The 23,498-nt window shown below is 55.6% G+C and overlaps 1 protein-coding gene across 2 annotated transcripts; it reads left to right on the top strand.

The window, feature by feature from the left end:
* Nucleotides 1–697: 697 nt before the first annotated feature.
* On the top strand, nucleotides 698–22,034 carry SLC25A42 (solute carrier family 25 member 42; the record flags this gene model as incomplete). Of its 2 annotated transcripts, none has more annotated exons than XM_082835708.1 (8): nucleotides 698–756; nucleotides 11,781–11,895; nucleotides 16,171–16,276; nucleotides 17,880–17,905; nucleotides 18,598–18,764; nucleotides 19,162–19,278; nucleotides 19,764–19,915; nucleotides 21,727–22,034. In XM_082835708.1, the coding sequence occupies exons 2-8, from the start codon at nucleotides 11,815–11,817 to the stop codon at nucleotides 22,032–22,034; spliced, it is 957 nt and encodes a 318-aa protein (XP_082691834.1). In that variant the 5' UTR covers nucleotides 698–756; nucleotides 11,781–11,814. The 2 variants fall into 2 exon arrangements, with proteins under 2 accessions (XP_082691834.1, XP_082691835.1); XM_082835709.1 differs by lacking the exon at nucleotides 698–756 and adding an exon at nucleotides 10,328–10,439.
* Between the last annotated feature and the right edge of the window lie 1,464 nt (nucleotides 22,035–23,498).

Genomic DNA, 23,498 nt, shown 5'->3' with positions numbered 1-23,498 from the left:
AGCTGCAGCTGAGTGACCTCCAGCGAGTCTCTGCCCTCTCCGTATCATTTGCAGGGGAACAGCGGGTAGTGAGGAGATGAAGAATTATCCACGAGTGCTTCAGCCGTGATGGCCAAGCTCAGGGCCCAAGTTGGAGGTCCTGCTTCTGCGTTGGGTGGCCCGAGGGTCTGACTTCGCCACAGCCTCAGGGGACCCTGCACGTGACCCCCGAGGCCACCTCCGGCCACCGCGCTCACGGCCAAACTCTGCACCTCGTTTGCTCCAAGTCTTGGCCAGGGCGCACAGCCCCTACGATTGGCCGCCGGCCCTGCCCGTCTTTCGCATCGTAGCCAATCTCCGTCGCTCTCCGGGCTACGCCCTCCGTTCCTCTTGCGCCAGTAGCGCCAGCTTCTTCGGAGCCCCGCCCTTACTCCGCAGCGATTGGTCATCAGGGATGCCCGTCTTCTTCCAAAGCTCCAATCTTCGCCCGCCTCCAGGCCCTAGCCTCCCAGCACCTCGCGCCCAGCAGGACCACCCTGGGGACCCACTGTGTCTCCCGATAGCCCCGCCTCTTCTCCTCAATGATTGGCTTCAGGAGCTGCCCGTCCGCTTCATGTCTACCAATCTCAGCTGTCTCCAGAGATGGTTGGCCAGCACGCAGCCAATCGGAGTACGGCGTGGACCCCTCCCGCGGCGCGCGCGGAGGGTGCGCGAGGCGGGGCTGTGGCGGCTGGAGGTGGCGGCGGCGGCAGCGGCGGTAGCGACACGTCCCAGTCGGTGAGGGGGCACGCGGGGCGCGGGGCGGCGCAGGCGTCGAGGGGGCCCGCGCCCCTCGGGCCGACCTAGGGCGAGGCCCATTGCTGTCATGGGCCCGGGGCGGGGGCGGACGAGGCGGGGCGTGACAGCAGCATCGCGGGGACTGGGAGAGGTTAAAGCCTCCCCCCCCCGCCCCCAACACCGCTAGTCTGGTGCCCCCTTGGGGCTCCCACAGCCGGATCGGAGCCTCTCTCCGTCAGCCCACACATACCTGACACCACATCCCTTCTCTTTGACATCTCCCCTCATACACCTGAGACTGTCCGCCTCGCTGACATCCCCCACACCCCTGGGGCCGCGCCCCCAGGCGCCTCGCACAGTTAACTCTGCACCCCTACACGCATCTGACTCTGTGCCCGCACTTACATTCCCCTTCACACACCTGACACCGCGCCCCCGCACATGAACACCCACCGACACGTCGCTTGAGACTTCCCCACGATGACAGCCCCACACCACAGGGCATCCTCACACACACACACCCGGTCCCCGCGCCACCACACCTGGGCCTGCACCTCCACACCCAACACCTGAGCCTGTGACCCCAGACTCACCGTCCCCCACTCACATCTGTGCTTGTTCCTATCCCCTCGCTGGCTTTTCTCACAGCCAAGTCTGGGACCCTCTCACTGCCCCCCACCTTAAGTAATCTGGGTCAGTGCCCTCAGGTACTCCCTCCACACATGCACATGCCTGCCCAGTACCCCTGGCAACCCCCTCTGACTCGAACATCCCCAGTCTGTGCACCCACCTGTACTTTCTTCCACATTCACCTGTGTTTGTGCCCCCTCCGTAATCCAGGTTTTCCAACATTCACCCAAGCCTTGCTATCTCAGAATCATTGCAACCTCCACCCCCCCCCCAAGGAAAAGCGCACCCAGATGTTATCTTTTCACTTATCACAGTCTATAAAGTGATTTCGGGGCTTAGAATAATCCCATGGGCCACACAAAACCGGAATTATCTCCATTTTACCAGCAATAAACCTAAAGCGATTTGAATTGGGGTGGCATTGCCCACCCCTTCCTGAGCATTGCTGCTGACCCTTCTCTGCGGACCTCCTCCACTTTTGCCCATCTGTTGTGTTTATCTCTGAGGGGTTGGCAGGGGAGAGGAGGGGAGGGGAGGGGAGGGGAGGGGACTCCTCCCTGCAGCTGTTCCTCAGGAGTCCTGTCTTTGACTGGGTCGGGAAAGGCTGAGCTGGAAGGGGCGGCCCCTGGTCGCTTTCTGAACACGTGTCTCAGAGCCCTGGGGCTGGTGGAGACGGGGGCCCTGTGGCAGCTGGGCTTCAACACCTAGGGTGCCGCAGGCCCAGCTGGTAGGGTCGCCTGGGGTGGTGGGGTTTGCTGGGCTTCCACCCTCTGGCCCAGCTCTTACAGACTGAGGCCCCTCACTGACCCGGGAGAGCTCCTGGGGACTTAAAGCTGATAAACCGAGAGAGTAAGGCAACACTCTTCAGAGTGAGAGAGCTAATGTTTCAGCCGCTTAGACACAAACTGCAAAACTGGAGCCTGGCATGGTGCTGGGGATAAAGATTTTTCTGGAACTTTTCAAGTTCCCTGGAGGGTGATTTGCAAGTGTGCAGTATGGAAAGAGGCTGGTGGCTTTACTGTTAAAAAAGCAATAACATGCCGTTTCCTGTAACGCTTGCATAGTACTTCTTATCCCTCTCCTGTCTCTCCCTGCAAAGATGGTGCTGGAATGTTCTGGAGGGTCTTGTCACCTTCGGCTTCAGAAACTGAAGCCATTGGGGTTTTCTGTCCAAATTCAAAAGGAGTCATTTAAAATGTGTGTGTATGTATGTGTATGTATATGCATATATATATGTACATATATACACATGCACACATTTTATATATACGTATGTACATGCATATATTATATATATACACACACACGTGCGAATGTATGAATAAACCTTGACAAGGTCATTGATGTACATGGTAAAAAAATAAATAAAATCAAACAGTACAAAAGGGCATAACAGTAAAAAACAGGCAGGTCTCCCCACGCTGGTTCCCCATCCCCCTCTGGAGGCCCTCATTGTTAATAGTTTCTCCTGTATGATAATGTTCCCTTCCAGAGATAGTCTATGGTTGTGGGGAAGATGTGCATATTCCCCCTCACCACCCCTTTTAAACCACTGGTAAATTTGTATCAAATTTTGCCAAAAGGGTGAGTGATTTTAAAACAAGTCCCTTACTGATGGCTGTTTAAGTTGTTGCTGGTGTTTCGCTTTTACAAACCGAGCTGCAATGGATAGATAGAATTTTGCATGAGCAAATATGTAGTAAACGTGTGTGGGGCTCCAGCAGTGCACAGACGCGTGGAAACCTCTCTGTCTTCATGGAGTGTAACATCCAACTGCAGCAACTTCCTAGGAGTGGCCAGGCGAAAGCGCGTGTCCATTTAAATGGTTAATGTTCCTCTGTGGAGGCTGTGCTGTCATCAGTATTCTCTCAGCTGTGAAGTTGGAATGCCTGTTTCCTCCCCCAGCAGCCAGGACGGTTATTATCAAGTGTTCTGCTCTCTCCAGTCTTCTTATCTTGTCTCTGAGGTGTTCTGGCCCATGGGAGTGGTGATTAAACATTAGATTTCTGTTTCTCTTCCAGAGTCTAAAGCTCAGTCCAAGAAATATTTGAGTCCCTCCTCTGCAGAGCTCTGAAGGAAACCTTGGGGGTTGGGGTGGAGGGGAGGCGGTCCTTCTAGAGAAGGAGATGCAGGCGTCACCTGGAGTCCCAGGAGGGGAGGTCTGAGAAGTTGGCTGTTGCTCTGTTTTTTGTTTTTTTTTTAAGCACCGGGATCCGGCAAAAGAAGGAAGGTGTCAGATGAGATTGAGACAAGTCAGATGTTAAATCTATTTGAGAAGTTGTCTTGAGATTTTCTTGAGTTGTCAGTGATTTCCCACTATTGGTGCCAGGTGGAGGGCGTCATCAGACTGAGGGCAGGCCTTTTCCCATGTGTCATCCCGTTTTTTGGTTCTTCTATTTTGACAATTAGACATTAGAGGAATATTGAGATGATCAGAGCTATTAGCTTGTTTGGGTTTTGCAAGCCAGCTCTTTTAAAAATGCATTGTATTTTTTATTTTAAGTGTGAAATAGTTCTTAATAATACAAGTATGTAATGTGTGCATGAAAAGAAAGACGGTAGAAAGAATAACGAAACCACCACCCAGTTTGAGAAGTAGAATGTTCCCCCAGTGGCCCCTCCCTGGTCCCTGTGCTATTTTTAAAATATGCTTGTCAACATTTGTTTTCTTCACTGAATACCTTTTGCTGCAGCTGAGTGCTTGGGTTCCAGGGTCTCAACAAAGATCAGGAGAAGCCAGGTTTTCTGTTGAAGTTCTGCCAGCTGGGCAACCTGTGAGGTCCAGAGAGAGGTGCAGTGACCTCGGGATCATGGGCAGGCCACTAGCCAAGGGACAGTACACACTTGGGGGGCCTTGGTCTCAGACTCTTGCTGTATTAGTTTCCTGGGGCTTCCATAACAAATAACCTCAGGCTGGGTGGCTTAAAACAGCAGAAGTTTATTCTGTCCCTGTTGTGGGGTTCAGAAGTCCAAAATCAAGGTGTCGGCCGGTGCTATAGACTCAATGCTTGCGTCTCCCCTAAAATTCATATGTTGAAACTTAATCCCCAGTGTGATGGTATTAGGAGGTGGGGTTTTGGGAGATGATTCGGTTATGAGGGTGTAGCCCTCATGCATGGGATTAATGGCTTTATAAAGGAGGCCCAAGAGAACCCCCTTGCTCCTTGTGCTATGTGAGGACACAGAGAGGCCACCATCTGTGAATCAGGAAGAGCATTCTGAACAGACACCAAAGCTGCTGGCACCTTGACCTTAGACTTCCCAGCCTCCGGAACCGTGAGAAATATATTTCTGTTGTTTATAAGCCACCCAGCCTGTGGTGTTTTGTCACAGCAGCCAGAACTGACTAAGACAGCAGGGTCGGTTCCTACTGGGGCTCCTGAAGGAGAATCTTTCCCCGTCTCTGGTGGCTGCCAGAGGCAGTCCTTGAGTTCCTTGGCTTGTTGGCCACGTCACCCTAGTCTCCACCTCCATCTTCACATGGACTTCTTCCCTGTGTGTGTGTGTGTGAGACCTCTTATAAGGACGCCCATCATTGGATTTAGGGTCCACCAAATCCAAGATGGTCTCATCTTTTTTTTTTTTTTTTTTTTTTTTTTGCGGTACGCGGGCCTCTCACTGTTGTGGCCTCTCCCATTGCGGAGCACAGGCTCCGGACGCGCAGGCTCAGTGGCCATGGCTTACAGGCCTAGCTGCTTCGTAGCATGTGGGATCTGCCCGGACAAGGGCATGAACCCGCGTCCCCTGCATCTGCAGGCGGACTCTCAACCACTGCGCCACTAGGGAAGCCCTGATCTCATCTTTTTAATTAATTAATTTGTTTGTTTGTTTATTTTGGCTGCACAGGGTCTTAGTCGCAGCACATGGGGTCTTTGTTGAAGCATGCAGGGTCTTTTAGTTGCGGCTAATTGTGGGATTAGTTGTGGGATCTAATTCCCTGACCAGGGATCGAACGCGGGCCTCCTGCACTGGGAGCATGGAGTCTTAGCCACTGGACCACTAGGGAAGTCCCCAAGGTGATCTCATCTTGATATCCTTGACTAATAATACCTGAAAGACCCTATTCCAAATAAAGTCACTTCCTGAGGTCCTGGGTGGACATGAACTCCGGAAGACCTCACATAACCCCTACAGCTGTGAAGCCAGAATTCTTGGCAGGGCGTTATTGAAGAAGGTGCTTATCCAGCAGCCTCTGCTATTTCAGACAAGACAAGGCCAACAGGGTCGGGGCAGAGCCGGGTAAAAAAACAAAAACAGAACAAGAGGGACTTCCCCAGTGGCGCAGTGGTTAAGAATCCGCCTGCCAATGCAGGGGACACAGGTTCGAGCTCCAGTCCAGGAAGATCCCACATGCCGCGGAGCAACTCAGCCCATGCACCACAACTACTGAGCCTGTGCGCTAGAGCCCGCGAGCCACAACTACTGAGCCCTCGTGCCACAACTACTGAAGCCCACACGCCTAGAGCCTGTGCTTTGCAACAAGAGAAGTCACCGCAATGAGAAGCCTGCGCACAGCAGCGAAAAGCAGCCCCCGCTCACCTCAACTAGAGAAAGCCCATGCCGCAACGAAGACCCAACGCAGCCAAAAAATAATAATAATAAATAAATAAATATAATTTTAAAAAAAATTCGGTATTACTGGCAACAACAGAAGGGACGAGGTACAATAGAAACAAAAGAATGTGGAGAAACCATCTGGCCCAGTTGCCTGCCTTGGTGCAGAGCCCAGGCCTCTCGCCCTGGAGAGAGGGAGGCAGCAGGGGCCGCAGGGGCTGGAGGAAGTCGGGAGGGAGGGGGCTCTGGCCTCAGAGTTTCAAGCGCCAGCTGAGGCCACCCTCCATATACTCTGGGCCTCACCCTCAGCCACGTGGGCTGTTGGTCAGCATGTGACCAATGATGGACTCCAGACAACACTCAAAAGAGCCCATGTTCTTGGGCACAGATAAGGGGGCCCGACCTGGGGGGCTGGGCACGGAGAAGTCCCAGGCACAGTGACCCCACGCTGGTGGCAGAGGGAGCCTGGCAACTGTCCTGAGTATGGACAGTTGTGTCCACTGCTGTGTGGGCAGTGGGAACCCCATCTCAGTGAGGGAGGCCTCTCGGGGCAGGTTGGGGGGTAAATTCAGAACCTTGTGGCAGTTTGGGGGAAGGAAGCCAGTAGGGGGCATGGCAGGGGTGCCTGAGTGCAGGGGGAGGGGCTCTGACCTGGGAAGGGCACAGTGGGGGTTGGGTCAGCCACACGTGGGTTGTGTCCTCTGTTATTCTTGAAGAGGTGAGTGGCGGGAGGCAAAATGCCAACTGCTGGAAAGTGCGCACATCCACAGTCAGGCTCCCTCCGCGCCCTTATCTCCTGCCCTGTATGGAGAGTCCCCATCACTGTTTCTTTGGGGTTTTTAAAATAAATTTATTTATTTATTTATTTTATTTTTGGCTGCGTTGGGTCTTCATTGCTGCGTGCGGGCTTTCTCTAGTTGCGGCGAGCGAGGGCTACTCTTCGTTGCGGTGCGCGGGCTTCTCATTGCGGTGGTTTCTCTTTGTTGCGGAACACGGGCTCTAGGCACACGGGCTTCAGTAGTTGCAGCTCACGGGCTCAGTAGTTGTGGCTCACGGGCTCAGTAGTTGTGGCTCATGGGCTCTAGAGTGCAGGCTCAGTAGTTGTGGCGCACGGGCTTAGTTGCTCTGCGGCATGTGGGATCTTCCCGGACCAGGGCTCGAACCCGTGTCCCCTGCACTGGCAGGCAAATTCTTAACCACTGAGCCACCAGGGAAGCCCCCCATCACTGTTGACAGCACTCTATAAACACCTGGTCTGCTTCCAGTCTTTGCATCGGGACAGCCTCCCACCTGGGTTCAGGTAGGTTCACTCATTAGTGACAGGCTGGGTGGCGTCCTCCTGTGAGGGCTTAGGTCACACATTCTCCCTGTCCCCCTCTCCTCGCTCCCCCATAGCTTCCCATCCAGACCTTCATACCTTCACTGGGACCAGCACCTGGCTGTGGCCTTACTGGCCCATGAGGCTTCATGCTCACCTGTCTGGGGGCACAGCACACATTCCAAGGCGTCTGCTAAATCACCTGCAGAGAGATGCTCCCTGCAGTCTGCCTCATTCTCATCTACCAGTTGCATTACTGTCCCCACACATGCCAACAGCCCCCCACCAAAGGTTAAACGCGCTTTTCTCATTATGAGTGCAGTCTGGTACCTGTCATGTTTTTAAGTTATTTTTTTTCCTTCCCAGTGACCCGGCTGTTTGCGTTTGTCTTGAGTTTTTTTGTTTTTGTTTATGAAAGGGCAAAGAGCTCTTTACTTCCTAGGAAAATAGCCTTTGGCCTAAGAGGCAAAAACTTGAGACCTCCCCCACCCCCAACCCCACCACTGCCCCAGGACAGGAATCTCCTTCTCTTCGCCCTGCAATCCTGGAGAGCTTCCTGGAGGCACCGGGCCCTGAGGGAAGCAGCTTGCAGACTCTGGCTGCCCCTTCTGCTTGGGGTTGGGGGGCCTGAGGCACCCCAGCTTCTCCTCCAGAAAGGATCTTAGATTCCTTTCGCCACCAACTGTCTTGAGACAACAGAAGTTTACTCTCTCACAGTTGTGGAGGTCAGAAATCCCAAATTAATCCTCCTGTAGAGCCACTCCTAAGGCTCTAGGGGAAGATTCCTCCTTGTCTCTTCCAGCTTTTATGCTCTGTGTGTTCCTTGGCTTGTGGCTTGTGTGTATCATTCCAATTTCTGCCACTGTCTAAACACGGCCTCCCTGCCTGTATCTGTTCTTCTGTCTCTTATCAGATCACTTGTCATTGTTGTTAGGACCTACCCTCATCCAGGGTAAGGATCTCTAGATCTTTACCTTAATTACATCTGTGAAGGCTTTTTTCAAATAATGCCACATTCACAGATTCCAGGGAGACATGTCTTGGGGCGGGGGTGGGGGGGGCCACCATTCAGCCCCCTGCAGGTGCCTTCCCGGGACTCAGCCTTGGCGCTCTGTCACCTGCAGTGACACGCTTTTGTAGGTCTGCACTGGTTTGTGTGGTGCCTTTGTTTCTGTTTGCATCCACCACACCCAGGCTCTGTCTGAGCCCTCTGCAGAGCTCCCAGGGCAGGCCCTGGGCCGGGGCCAGGGGAGGGAGGGAGGCAAGTGCTCAGACTCTAGACTATGAGGCCAGGACTAAAGGGCTGGATCCTTTCTCAGGAGGGCAGTTTTGCAGAACGTGTCCACATTTACCATGCCTGACCCAGCCCTAAGAAAGGCCACACTGGGAATTCCCCAGCGGTCCAGTGGTTAGGACTCCGCACTTCCACTGCAGGGGGCACAGGGGGCATGGGTTTGATCCCTGGTCGGGGAACTAAGATCCCACATGCTGCGAAGCGCAGCCAGAAGAAACAAAGAAAGGCTGCACCATCTGCATCCGGGTGCCCAGGTGTGAGGACAGTCCCCCGGGGTCCAGAGTGTTGGGGGTGCCACTGAGCAGCAGCCGGACGCATGGAGGGTGATAGAGTCACAGTGTCCTCCACAGACTGACACCCCAGCCACTGGCTGGAAAAGATCCCTAAGGCCTAGTTTCTCTTTGTTTGTTTGTTTGTCTGTGAGCAGTTTTAGGTTTATAGAAAAATTGCAAAAGTAATACAGAGTTCCCCCCCACCGCACACACCCAGTTTCCCGTATTAATAACATCTTCCTTTGGTATGGTACATTGGTCACAACTGATGTACAAATACTGATCCATTATTATTAACTGAAGTCCATTGTTTATTCACATTTCCTTAGTGTTTCCCTAATGTGCTTTTTCTGTCCCAGGATCCTCACATTACCTTTAGTCGTCACATCTCTTTAGGCTTCTCTGGGCTAAGATAGTTTCTCAGACTTTCTTGGTTTCGACGACCTTGACAGTTTTGATGAGAACTGGTCAGGTGTTCTATGGCCCTTGGCCCTTGGTTGGGATTTGTCTGGTGTTTTTCTCATGGTTGGACTGGGCTTTGGAGCAGAGGACCACAGAGGGGAAGTGCCTTTCTCATCACACACACACACACACACACACACACACACACACACACACACGTGTCCAGGGCACGCGCCATCAGTGTGACTTATCACTGTGGTGTTGACCTTGATCACGTGGCTGAGGTGGTGTCTGTCAGGTGTCCTCACTGTAAGGTTACTCCCTTCCCCCCTTTCTGTGCTGTGCCCTTTGGAAGGAAGTTGCCACGTGGCCCACACCTAAGGGGTCGTGCTTACGCTTCCCTTCCTCCAGCACTGAGCATCTGCGTAATTTATTTGGGATTCTTCTGCCTGGGAGATTTGTCTCTTCTCCCTCATTTATTTATTTATTCAATCATTTATTTATATCCATGTGGACTCTCGGCTATTTATCTTACACTTTGGGTTACAGTCCAACACTTCTGGGACTTCCCTGGTGGTCCAGTGGTTAAGACTCCGTGCTTCCACTGCAGGGGGCACGGGTTCGATCCCTGGTTGGGGAACTGAGATCCCTCATGCCTTGGTGCAGCCAAAAAAAAACAAAAACAAAAACAAATCCCAACACTGCTTTATTGATTTTGTTGCTCAGCGTTCCTGCTTTGGCCACGAGGAGCTCTTTGATTTGCATTTGTGTCCCATTTTCACAGTCCCATTGACTTTGGTTCCTGCCTGACACCTCAGGGTGGTCCAGGCTCATCGTTGAGTTTCTGGCCCCGTCTTAGAAGCAGCTGTTCATCCCCGAGCCAGGGACCATTTTAGGTAGGAAACAGCGGCAGAGGCCACTTGGAACAGAATCCTGCTTGTGCTTCCTAGGATGTTCCGTACCAGCAGGTGCCTGGGAGGACCTGGAGGGCAGGAGGGGCTTCCAGAGCTGGCTCAGGGGGGCATCTGCCTCGTTTGCATCATTTTACAGGAAAGCATATTGATTCATTGGGTGATTTTAAAGCAAGGGATACCTCCAAGCATACCGGTGCCCAGTGGCATCTCCATGACACCAGTCCTTCATCCTTTTTTCCTCCTGGTCCCCTCCGTGTGGTTGGCTGAGCTTTGAGTGCGCCTGCACTAGGAGGTTAAAGGTAGGTTTGTTATCCGAAAACTGGGTTCACGTCTTGGTGGGTGTCAAGCAAATAGACACAACTAAGTCAAAGATGGGGAGAAGGAAGGATGTATTACTTGAGGTTGTTAGGGTGGACCCCGATCCAGTAGGACTGGTGTCCTTACAAGAGGAAAAGACATTCTTTCATAAGAGGAAATTTGGACACGAGCCTGTGTTACCTGAAAACTGGGTTCATCTCTTGGTGGTGTCAAGCCAATAGAGACAACCAAGCCAAAGATGGGGAGGGGAAAAGGAAGGATTTATTATGACTTTCAGCAAGTAACGGGAACACTGGGGACCTTTCCCAAAGCAGTGTCTCCCCGAACAGCAAAATTGGGGAAGTTTTAAGCTCAGGGTACATGCATATTCATGAAGGGGCTTGAACAGAGGAGAATTCAGCATAGAATTGGGGCAAAGGTCCACAGAGTCCAAGCTTTGGTTGATTGAAGTCAAGAGGGTCAACATCATTCCACCCTCCACCTGGGTGGGGGCCTTAGTTCCCAGAGAACTCAAAGATATATTTATTATTATGTCTATCCCTTGAGGAGGAACTAGGACTCTGCTTTATCACTGCACTACTGTCTGACTGCCTTTTCTCTGTTCCCGCATTCCTTTGTTCGCTTTAGATCATTAATTACCGAGACCTGTTCAAGGGCAAGCATTGCTGCCAGGCTTAGCTCACAAAATGGCTTGGGCCAAAATGGCTTCTCTTATGTCAAGAGAGCCATTCCTGGTTCTCTTTCTCCGGGGACCCCCTAACTTATCTGCTTACAGGTTTCCAGGGAGGAATCCTCAAGTATTAGGACACTTTACTATAACTTGCCCGCAAAGGGCAGGCAGCCACACGGTAGGACAAAGATTAATTTTCTAAAAGTATTTCTGTGGATGGAGTCTCAGGTCCAAGCTGGCATAAGCCCAGAGGGCATTGGGCTCCAGGGCAGGTGGAGCCCTCCAGCCTCCACACCCTACACCCTGCCACGCCCCTGCCTCCTGCTGTGTGACCTTGCTGCCAGCTTAACCTCTCTGAGCCAATCCGGGCAGTTGGTACTAGGGTAAAAAAACAGAGGACTCAGAGGCCCATTTGTGAGGATGAAATAAAAGAGCTGATGAGAAGAGCTTTTGTAAATGATTAAGCAGTCAGGTCAGGGGACTGACATCCAGATGTAGGTTCGGGTGTCTTTATCCTGCAGAGAGACAGAAGCCAGGTTAGGAGAAGCATGCCACTGGGGCAATGCTGGCATCGGGCCACTTGAGGATGAATCAGAGGCCCCAGGCTGGTGGAGGAGGCCAGATTCTCACCTCGTCCCTTCTTGCTCCCTAGGACTGAGTCTCCCGCCGTCCTGAGCAGGCCTGGAATGGGTAATGGTGTGAAGGAAGGCGTGGTGCGTTTGCGTGAGGATGCCGAGCCCATCCTGCCCGCTCATGTGTCTTCAAAGGCAAGTACCCCGGCCCCCCTCATTGGGCATTCTCACCCAGTCCCTCTCCTGTACTCGCACCGCATTACAAATCACCCCCGAACACGCTGAGGGCGAGGCCGGGGAGTGAGGGGGTGATGCAGGCCGCCTCCTATTCCATTTTTATAGCCCCATTTGTGCTGTGGATCCAGCTGCCCTAGCACTTGGCAAGAAGCCAAAACCTCGCCCAAATTTGGCTGGGATGTCGAAGGTGTCCTTGAGCCCCTTTTCTCACTCAGATTTGCCAACGCAGAAGAATTAGCCAAAGGTGGGGTGGGCTGCAGGGGAACTCCTTGCTCCAGGGAGTTTACCCTCAGCTCTGAAATTCATCTCCGATTACGCCCTTCAACTGAAGACAAAAGCCTTATTCCCTCATAAAGAAATTGGATCAGGGACTTCCCTGGTGGCATGGTGGTGAAGACTCCGTGCGCTCCCAATGCAGGGGACCCAGGTTCGATCTCTGTTCAGGGGACTAGGTCCCACATGCATGCTGCAACTAAGAGTTCACATGCCACAACTAAGGAGCCCATGTGCTGCAACTAAGTAGCCCGTAAGCTGCACCTGCAGGAGCCTACCCGCTGCAGCTAAGACCCGGCCTGACCAAATAAATAAATAAGTAAATATTTAAGAAAAAGAAAAAAGAGAAGAAATTGGATCAGTCCTGTGCTTGTTCACCATAGAAGCCAGTAGAAGTTCTCCCAGCTGAACCTAGAACATGGACTAACCAACCCACCTTCACTGCCTGGCTGGCTCAGGCACCCGCAGGCAGTTCTCAAAGTCCATGGGCTCAAAGCCTGAAGCAGCAGCATCCTCTGGCCCTCCTGACCTTTCCCCAAATTCCAAGTCTCCCTGTGGAACGCCAGGTGGGCAGGAGGACTGGTTCTTGGGGCCACCGTCACCATGCTGGGGGCGGGGTGGGGGGCAAGCCCCAGAGCAGGCACCCATCCTTCACAGTTGAGTGAACTTCGCGTCAGAGTGTGAGGGAGATACGGCTTTCTCTCCACTGGCCCGATGGATCCCGCCAAGCGGACACGCCCAGCAAAGGCCCCCGTGCCTGACGTGCACTGGGACACACACAGCGCCGGTTTTCCTCTGCGCTGGCTGGCACAACCCACGTCAGTCTTGGCCTGCTTGGCCAGCCCAGTGCAGGGAGCTCACTCTGCAAAGTCCCATTTCTTTAGTTAAGGAGCCAGGCATCTTCTTGTGATGGTCACCACTGGTGTGGATCCCATCTGTGGATCACCTGTTTCCTCTCTGTCGGGCTGCCTGCCTCCTTTTTCATTTGCAGGATCTCTCCATATGATGGGTATGGAGACTTTGACCATTCAGTGATGCCTATGCCAGCCAAGCTCTTTAAAGAATAAGCCAGCTGTGGTCATTTAAGAGTCAGTTGGGGGGGCTTCCCTGGTGGCGCAGTGGTTAAGAATTCGCCTGCCAGCGCAGGCGACACGGGTTCGAGCCCTGGGCCAGGAAGATCTCACGTGCCGCAGATCAACTAAGCCTGTGTGCCACAACTGCTGAGCCCACATACCTAGAGCCCGTGCTCTGCAACAGGAGAAGCCACCGCAGTGAGAAGCCCGTACACTGCAATGACGAGTAGCCCCCACTCGCTGCAATGAGAGAAAGCCCATGTGCAGCAACGAAGACCCAACACAGCCAAAAAAATAAATTTTTTTTTAAAAAAAAGGTCACTGGGGACTTCCCCGGTGGCGCAGTGGTTAAGGATCCACCTGCCAATGCAGGGGACACGGGTTCGAGCCCTGATCCGGGAAGATCCCACATGTTGCAGAGCAACTAAGCCCGTGCGCCACAACTACTGAGCCCACGTGCCACAGCTACTGAAGCCTGCGCGCTCTAGGGTCCGTGCTCCACAACAAGAGAAGCCACCACAGTGAGAAGCACGCACACCACAATGAAAAGTAGCCCCCACTGTCATCAACTAGAGAATGCCCGCGCACAGCAGTGAAGACCCAACGCAGCCATAAATAAATAAATAAATAAGCTATGTGCTGCCCCGATGCCTCTTTAAAAAAAAAAAAAAAAAAGGGGGAGCGTCTGCCGAAGGCAGCAGCAGCCTCCTCCACTAAGCATGTGAAGTGGGCTCACAGCATGTCCCTGGAGCACCACATTGAGAGCTAGGGTTTAAGGATGTGTGTTCCCCATGTGCAGAGCTCGCTTTGTGATTGTAAGCACCACAGGTTGCGCAGGAAGTAACCTGGTGAAGGAGATGGAAGGTACACATCGGCTCCACTTCTGGTGCCCACAGAGCACGTAGACTCCCCTTAGGGCATTCCCTTTGCTCACGGTGGCTCGAGGTCAGCCATCACCACATTGATTCACAGAGAGGAAACTGAGGCACAGGGCCTCGGAGCTGGTGCCAGGAACACCACTGAGCCTTCTGGCATCAGGCGTCCACAGCCCTCAAAGCCAATAGGACCAAAGGACGAGAACCTTGCTGTGTGACCCAGAAAAGGCAGGGGTCCCCCGTGACAGGCCTCTGTGAAGCAAGAAGATGGAACCCCCTGGTGAAGCTTGGCCTCAGAAACTGAGAGGGGAAAACACTGCTGCGGGACTCTGTTCTTTGAGGGAGAGGCCAGCTGGGCTGGTGAAGGGAGCACCGAGCCCAGACTCAGGCCAGGAGTGTGGACAGACCCAGCCCTTCCCCCTGAGCCACCCGCTGAGCTGAGCAAACTTGGGGCGCAGCCCTGGACTCCACCATGCCCACTCGGACCCAGGCTACCAGTTGTACCCCCAAATGCCCCTTCATCCCGCCCCTCTCGCAGCCTCCCCTGGTCCCATCCTCTGCCATCTCCATCCTGGGTTTCACAGGAGCTGCCTCTTCTCTGGTTCCAGTTAAAATAGCCTGTTCACCTTCCACACTTCTCCATTTCTCTTTAGGCAAAGACCAGCCTCCTTGTCAGGCCTCCACACTCTGTGGGGTCCAGCCCCACCCACCTTTCGTCTCTTCTCTCTTCCCTGTGCCCGTCCCTTTCCCTGTGTCAGCCACCCTACCCTCCTTGTGGTCCCCCAGGGCCCCGCACTCCTTCTCACTGGGGCCTCTGAGTGTTGCGTTCCTCCCCTCTAAGAGTGTCACACACGCATGCGCGTGCGCGCACACACACACACGCCCTGCAGTTAGGTGTACCTCATCCTTCCACCTCGGTTCCTTACCCCTCACCCCGCATTCTCCTGGAGCCCCGAGCCCCCTCCTCATAGCCCCTCCCAGGTTGGTGATTCTTCACACATTTGTCTGAAGAGTTAGTTCATGTCTGGCTCCCCCCGTGGACTGGCAGCCCCGTGAGGGGAGTGGGGAAGGCTTGTACACGCCCCTGCCCCGCTCCACGTGTCTCTAGGCCCCTGAGGGCGCCTGGTCCGAGCGGACTTCACAGATTCCCGGGTCACTGAGCTACCTGCTCCTCACCAGCCTTGCGCGCTGCAGAGTGAGGACATGTGGGGCGTGTCCAGAAGAGCACTTCCAGAAAGTTCTGTGGCTGAGTCAGCAGCGGGGATGGAGACTCCAACCCGATGAGCAGGTGGCTTCCTGTGTGACAACTCAGGTCTCCCTGGGCCTCTAGAGAAGGAGGGCTGTTGGAGCCGGGGCTCGGGGAGCCACAGGAAGACTTGGGAAAGCACTGGCTCTGAGGCTGGCCACAGGAGTGCACAGTGCTGGTCAGCCACATCTGTCACCATCGTCCTTGCCTTGGCTGGATGAAGAGCCACAGATGCCAGCCAGCCCCTGAAGTCCTGATAGAAAGTTGTGGAAAGGAGACACGCTGAACAGTCAGGGTCTGCTTGCCTAATATGCCCCACCCACTCTCCAGACCACCAGGAACCTTTCCCCTGAAACACTGCAACAGGAGAGTCCCTCACACACAGGTGGTGGGTGGAACCAAGGCTTGAAAGTAGGACAGGTCAGGGGTGACGCTTATGTTTGGAGTTCGTCCCGTCGTAGGCCGTCTCCGAGAACTTGGAACCTCACGGGACAGCCCAGCCAGTGCATGACCTCTCATGTGGTTGGTCCCTGTGGCCCAGGAGGTTTTCACTGTGTCCCACCAGGCTTTGTAGCTGCTGGACCCACCATGGCTCAGCCCGTGCCCAGCACGCTTAGGGCCTAGCAGGGCTGTGTCACTCTGGCCACTGTGTGTCTGTCAGCCCTGGACCAGGGGGAGAAGGTAGACGCTCAGGAAACTTTCCCGAGCAGAACAGACGCCTCGTCTCCCTCTCTGACAGACTGCGTGTTCGTGTGTTTTCTTGCAGAGTGATCACAGGCAAGTTCTTAGCTCCCTCCTGTCAGGGGCCCTGGCTGGCGCTCTTGCCAAAACGGCGGTAGCTCCCCTGGACCGAACCAAAATAATCTTCCAAGGTAAACGCTGCCTGTCCATCTATCCCGTGCGATAGAGAAGCTGCCAAGCAACCCTCCTCCCCCTCCACGGCCCCCCAGACCGCTCTGCAAAGCGGTTTCTAAAACGCCTCTGCAGAATCCACTTAGAAAGTCTGTTAGTGTTTAGGACTGACGTCACAAAGTACCACAAACCAGGCAGCTTAGAACAGGAATTTATTCTCCCACTTTCTGGAGGCCAAAAGTCCAAATTCAAGGTGTCTCTAGGATTGGTTCCTGCTGGGGCCCTGAGGGTGGACCTTTCCTGGCCTCTTCCAGCTTCTGGTGGCTCCAGGCATCCTTGGCTTGTGGCCGCTTCCCCCCAGTCTCTGCCTTCCCCTCTGTGTCTGGGTCCTCTCCTCTTATAAGGACCCATGTCACTGGATTAGGGCCCACCCTCCTCTAGTGTGACCTCAGTTTAATTATATCTGCAAAGACTCTGTTTCCAGTTAAGGTCGTGTTCACAGGTGCGGGGGGTGAGGACATGGATATATCGCTGCGGAGGACACAGTTCAAGAATCCATCTCCCTCCCTTCTTAGGGTTGAGCAGGCACAGGGTCCCCTGAAGATGAGGCCTTTCTGTCCTGCAGATGGTGGCCAGTGCCTGAGGGGTGCTGGGAAGGAGGACGGTCACAACCTGGCACCCCCGCCCCTCAGCTGTTTGGGAGGAGAGGACTGCTGGGCCTCAGTTTCCTCATCCATATAACAGGAGCATTGATATCAACCTCCTCCCTGAGGAGGCGGGGGTGGAAGAGTGAGCTGACGTGGGAAAGGACGGGCATGCAGCTGAGCACACGTCCCTTCCCCACGACACACACACACACACACACACACGCACACGCACACGCACACCCAGGCAGCTGTGTTGTTCCTGGAACAGATGCTCAGCGTAGCGCCCTACAGGGAGCTTGGGTGTAACTCCGAAGGCAGGTGGTGTGCATACGTCCACACAGACGGGAGCGCAAGGCTATCCTGGGAACACAGCCGACGCTTGGGAAGCAGGGGATGGGGGGCAGGGGCGTGAGCCAGGCAGCCCTGGAGAGCGGGAGAGTGGGCACTGGGGCTGCCTGGGCCAGGCTGTGGAGAAGAGAGGGCAGGCCGCAGATGTCAGACACCCCCGTGGCCTTGTCCTGCAGGAGCCAGAGCCCCTTGGCTGACCCCCACATGGCTGGTGGCTGGGATGCCTCCCCCAAAGGGGTCTGGCAGAAGTGGGGTCCAGCAGGGGTGGAGACTGCTGGGTGTCAACCCCGGAGGGGTGCGTCCTCCCACAGGCCCCTACAGAGATCCTCACTGTCCTGGGGGTCAGGTGGCAGCTGGGCTCCCCCTCCTGGGGAGAAGCCGGTCTCATGGGGACAGGGGCCAATTTACACCGCCGGGGCGGTGACGAGGCTCCTGGGAGGAGGCTGACTCTGCTGCGGAGGCCCCCACCTCAGCCCTTGTAGGGGTTGGGGGGGAGGCATTCCCAGGGGAGGCTCTCACTCCCCATGCTCAGACCAGACCCCTGCGGAGGGGGTCATGCAGACTGGGGGGAGGGTCCCATCCTTCATATCTCACACTCTCTGTTGTGTTTTGTTTTGCTTCTTTCCAGTGTCCTCGAAAAGATTTTCTGCCAAGGTGAGCCACTAGGCCAGGGAGGCCCTGCTCTAGGCCCTTCGGCTCCACCCGCGGGGCTGGCAGCGGCAGAGGAGGAGGGCGGCAGAGGTTGGGGCAGCGCTGGCCAAGGTGCTTTTTCCCATTGGTTCTCCCCCACCCCCGCCCCGGGCCAGCTCCAGGCCCGCCGGGTGACCAAGGCCTCCCTTGCCAGGCACCAGGGCCAAGGCCACCCATCTGCGCCCTGAGCTCTGCCTGGACACAGCCCACCCTGGGAATGACGGGAGACCCCCCCCCCGCATCCTTGGGGTAGTGGTGAGAGGACTTGACAGTCTAAAGTCACAGTTGTCATATTTGATTTATTTTTAAACACGGAGCAGGTGTCACCTTCTTAATAAAGGAAAAGAAGAATATTTTTAAAAGCTAGACTACCAGACGCCAACAAAGCACCCTCTGTGGGGCTCTGAGCCTGCTCTGCAAGCCTGGTTCCCTCTGGCTCGCTTTCCAGTTCCCAGGGCCGGAGGACTGGGGCTGGGCGTGCGGGGGTCCTAGCGCAGAGCCCAGAGAATGCGGGGGAGGGGGACGATGGCTCCCCCCAGGCGCAGGGCTGGGCCACGTAAGGTGGGCAGGGAGGTCCAGCGCTCTGCCAGCAAAGGCACTGCTCAGGCAGAGACGGAGGGCTCTGACATTGCCCCTTTCCCCTGCCCTCCCCCCAGGAGGCCTTCCGGGTCCTCTACTTCACCTACCTCAACGAAGGCTTCCTCAGCCTGTGGCGCGGAAACTCGGCCACCATGGTGCGCGTGGTGCCCTACGCCGCCATCCAGTTCAGCGCGCACGAGGAGTACAAGCGCCTACTGGGCAGCTACTACGGCTTCCGCGGAGAGTGAGCCCTCCCTCCCGCCCCCCCCCAAAAAAAAACCCTCTCAGCGCGATTACATCACCCTGTTCTCCTGTCTTCCACCTGCTCAGCGTTTCAGAACTTCTCTTGTTTATCCGGTCTCCCCTCAGAACCTAAGTCCCAGGACGGCCACTGATCCTACCTGTGCCCCAGAGCGGGTAGGGAAGGTGCTCGTTGTTCATTCATTCGTACGAGGAGGGGGAAAGGCGAGGCAGCCAGGGCAACTTCAAGATGGCATCCACCCAGAGACTCTCCCCCGCGCCGCCCGCTTCACCTCGGCTGGCTTCCTTGCAGCCAGTGCCGTTCCTCCATCCCTCCCCGCCCCCAGACCTGTAGGCACCCGGGGCGTTGGCCTCTGACCTTCTCCCCGACCCTCTTTCAGAGCCCTGCCCCCTTGGCCCCGCCTCCTCGCTGGTGCACTGGCTGGAACGACGGCCGCTTCGCTGACCTACCCCCTGGACCTGGTCAGGGCACGGATGGCCGTGACCCCAAAGGAAATGTGAGTCCTACCACGCACAGCGACGTTTTCACCAGCAGCGGGGGCTGTGTGTCTAGTGGGGTCCCCGGGTGGGCTCCCTCCCTTGGGCCCCTGGGGTTTGGGTCTGGGCCTCCACATCCAGCTGCAGACAGAGCTGGGCTGAGGCTCTGCTACCTCCCCCTCCCCCGGTACCGCAGAGCGGGCCGGGTGTGCGGCTCCACAGCTGTTCCAGAAAGGCCGTAATTGGGTCTCTTAGCTTGGGGATCAGTTTCTGCTTCCATCCAACCCGAAGTGTTCATGTGGAGGCAGACACAGCCAAGCGCTGAGCACGGCGGCGTGATCCCAGTGGTGAAGGTGGCTATGGCCTTGGGCGTGCATGGCCCCCTCGAATGCCAGAACTTCTGTGAGGTTCTGTCGGTCAGCATCCAGGCCTGTCCCCGCTGACGTGGGAAGAGGCGAGAATTAGTGAATTGAGGCCTCCCCCCGCCCCCCGCTCTGTCCTGCAGGTATAGCAACATCTTTCACGTCTTCATCCGCATCTCCCGAGAAGAGGGGCTGAAGACCCTCTACCACGGATTCATTCCCACCGTGCTGGGGGTCATTCCCTACGCCGGCCTGAGCTTCTTCACCTACGAGACACTCAAGAGCCTGCACAGAGGTCAGGAGTGTGGAGCCCGGGCAGCACCTCCGCGGGTCACACAGAGCTGGAGGCGGGTGGAGGCAGAGGGGCACTAAGAGTCCCCTGGGAGGGGCAGGCGGGGGGCCCAGGGTCTGGATGAGAAGACACATATCAGGCCAGCCCCGGGGAAGCTGGACTCCTGACCTTTAATGCCTCATTTTGAGAGCAACCTTGTGAAGTCCAGAGTGTCACCCAGAGGGCTGGAGGCCCCTGGTGCGCACACAAGCCTACGGGTGAAACCTAGACGGAGGGGAAGTGCCCTCGTGTGTTTTGGTAATTTTGAGAAACTAGAAAAGTACAAAGAACATTGTAACCCCACCCATAACTTCCCCCCTCCTGGTCCGATCCGTCATTAACAAACTGCCTTATTTGCTCCAGGATGTTTTTTGTTAGAGAAGGAAAACGGTCCAGGTAAAGCTGAGATCCCTTGTCCAGAACCCCCAGCCCCACTCCCCTGAGCCTCCTTATTAGGGGTGGGGCTCCACCCCTCAACTCCGTTGGAAACCCTTCTACCTGCGCTTTTGTGTAGCGGGAACAAGCCTTGTGCTGTTTCCTGGTTATGGGAAGCAAGTGAGCGGTCACCTCCTACACTTCTGGGTAGTGCGGCTCTGACCCATCCTTTTAGCAGTGGAGGGGGAAGTCCCCCGTCGGGGCGCCGTGAGGCCATTTGTGGGTTTTCTGTGGTCAGCTGGCATCAAGAGCTCCTCTCCTTGTGTGGGTGTGAGACCCCGTTTTTTTGGTTTTACTCTCCATCCTCTGCTCTTCCAGTAACTGCTCTTGCCCTGGCGCCCTGCCCCCTTCTCACCCCTGGTGGTGCCGGCAGGTTCTTTAATGTTTTGCCAATCTGCTGAGTGAGTAGGACATCTCCCTGTTTTTAATTCCTAGTTTCCAATTTACAACACATTTTTAAAGAACCCCTGTGATCCCTTGCTGCCCCTTCCTCCCTCCAGCCCACCTGCCCTCACAGCACCCAGGGGAGGGTGCCTGTCAGGCAGGCTGGGCTGTGGAGAGGGTTCCAGACATGAGTGATGTTTTCTTTTTTTCCAGTTTTTTTTTTTTTTTTGCAGTACGCGGGCCTCTCACTGTTGTGCTTCTCCTGTTGCGGAGCACAGGCTCCGGACGCACAGGCTCAGCGGCCATGGCTCAGGGGCCCAGCCGCTCCAAGGCATGTGGGATCTTCCTGGACCAGGGCACGAACCCGCGTCCCCTGCATCGGCAGGCAGACGCTCGACCACTGCACCACCAGGGAAGCCTTTTTTTTTTTTTTTTTTAAGCATCTTTATTGGAGTATAATTGCTTTACAATGGTGTGTTAGTTTCTGCTGTATAACAAAGTGAATCAGCAATAAGTATACACACGTCCCCATATCCCCTCCCTCTCGCGTCTCCCTCCCACCCTCCCTATCCCACCCCTCTAGGTGGACACACAGCACTGAGCTGATCTCCCTGTGCTATGCGGCTGCTTCCCACTGAGTGATGTTTTTTCTTTACTAGATGAGAAACAAGAGTGACTGGGTGTGAGCTCGTTCTTGGTCTTAGGACTTGGTTATATGATTCTTTGTGCTTTTCTGTCTTGTAAAAATCTTTTATCTCTCAAATTTGATTGAAAACAAGGGACCAGTAGGTGAGGAAGTAGGGAAGCTATGGCCTGGGCGGGAAGGCCCAGAAGAGCCGGTCAGGTCCTGAAATGCAGCTGTGACACTGCCGGCGCATGTGAGCGCGGGGCGCAGGGGTGCACGGGTGTGCGCCCCCTCCCATCGCCCTCACAGCCCCTACCCTCCTCCCCTGCAGAGTACAGTGGCCGCCTGCAGCCCTACCCCTTTGAGCGCATGATCTTCGGGGCCTGCGCGGGCCTCATCGGGCAGTCGGCCTCCTACCCGCTGGACGTGGTGCGGCGGCGCATGCAGACGGCCGGCGTCACGGGCCACCAGCGCACCTCCATCGCGCGCACGATGCACACCATCATGCGGGAGGAGGGCGTGGTGCGCGGCCTCTACAAAGGCCTGAGCATGAACTGGCTCAAGGGTCCCATCGCTGTGGGCATCAGCTTCACCACCTTTGACCTCATGCAGATCCTGCTGCGGCACCTGCAGAGCTAGGGGCCAGTGGGGTCGGCTGCTCTCGAGCTTCAGTTCGCGGTGGACCGCTGAACCCTTCTGTTTCTGAGCCCAGCGAGCAAGGGTGCACTGGGTTCCACCCAGGAGGTGCACGGATGCGCCTTGTGGAACAAGCTGGGGGGCCTGGGCTCAGTGCGCACAGGTCTGAGGGGAAAGCCAGTGGCCCTCGAAGTGCATTGTTGGGACCGGGGGGCCGGAGCTCCCGTGCTCTCCTCTTCCCGCCTCAGCAGGGCCGGGGCTGCCCCGGGAGGTATTACCGTGAACGCCCTGAGTGATGAGGGGCCAGCACTGCTTCCTGGTGCACTCTGTGTCCTTGGACAGGCCCCTGGTTCTAGTGACCTGGTCCCCCCTGGGCTCAGAGCCAGACCCCGCCTGCCCCTTGTTGTTCCGAGTCTATGTCCGTGGTGGGGGCAGCCCCAGAGAGTGTGGGGCTGAGGCCTGGCCTCCTGCCCTGTCCCCATGAGACCAGCCTCCTGCTCAGCTGTGGCTACAAATGCAGCCTCTCACCCCGCCCTGCCTGACCCGCCTTTCCTGCCTTCACCACTTCCCCCATTACGCAACTCCTTGTCTGTCCCAGTCTACAGCTTGGGCACAGCCTTCTCCTAAGAGTGTTACCCCGATCCCAGACTCTATCCCGGGCCCCTGGGATTGGGTCTTCCCCTCTGTTGCGCCCCCCCACACCCCAGTTTGTAATGTTCTCCGGAGGGTCACGCCTCCTCCGGGCAACAGGGTTTGAGGAATTGCCATGGGTTTTGGGTCTGAGCCCCAGCCTGAAGCATCTGCCTGGGTTGCCAGGAAGCTCTCATCCCCGCCCCACTGGCTGCACTAATGGAGGCTGGGCCTCAGGCCCTGACCCTCTGCCCATAGGCATGGGGGCTCGTGGGGGGGACCCATGGCATCTGGCACATCCCTGGCTCCCCACCTGAGAAGTTATTTGGCTGGGACATGGGGCAATTTAAGGCCCGTGGGGTTGTCTGATTTCCCGTGAACGGAGTACATGGAGGCAGCTGGCCGCCTTGATTCTCCCAAAGTGAGAGCCCGAGACAGCATCTGGCCTGGGGGCAGGAAGCTTGGAAGAGTCAGGGTACCCCAGAGATCTGGTCTCACAGAGGAGGCCCCCCAGGGCCCACCGGGAATCACAGGGACTTGGAAACACCTGTTTCCTAATGACATTTGGAGTTTGGTTTTTTTTTGGTTTGGTTTTGCAATTTGGCTGGCCCTGGGTCTAGACACAGTAAACCCTGACCAGTCCAATCTGGTTCCAGGACCAGGACCACCAGAGGGTCGGTTTTCACAGTGGGCTCAGTAGCCATGATGTGTGAAAGGGTCTGAGAGGGTATCTTTGTTGCCACACATGCATTTCCAGTTGTGATTTTCATTTCCTCCCTTTGTTCTGTCCTGTTTCTGTTTTTCTTGCCTTAGTCCCGTGGGTGTGAAGACCCCTCT

This window comes from Leucopleurus acutus, assembly GCF_964270905.1.
Source record: "Leucopleurus acutus genome assembly, chromosome: 3".
In the NCBI taxonomy this organism is placed as follows: domain Eukaryota; kingdom Metazoa; phylum Chordata; class Mammalia; order Artiodactyla; family Delphinidae; genus Leucopleurus; species Leucopleurus acutus.
The sequence above is the reverse complement of the archived record's forward strand: the minus strand, read 5'-3'. Positions and strand labels throughout refer to the sequence as shown.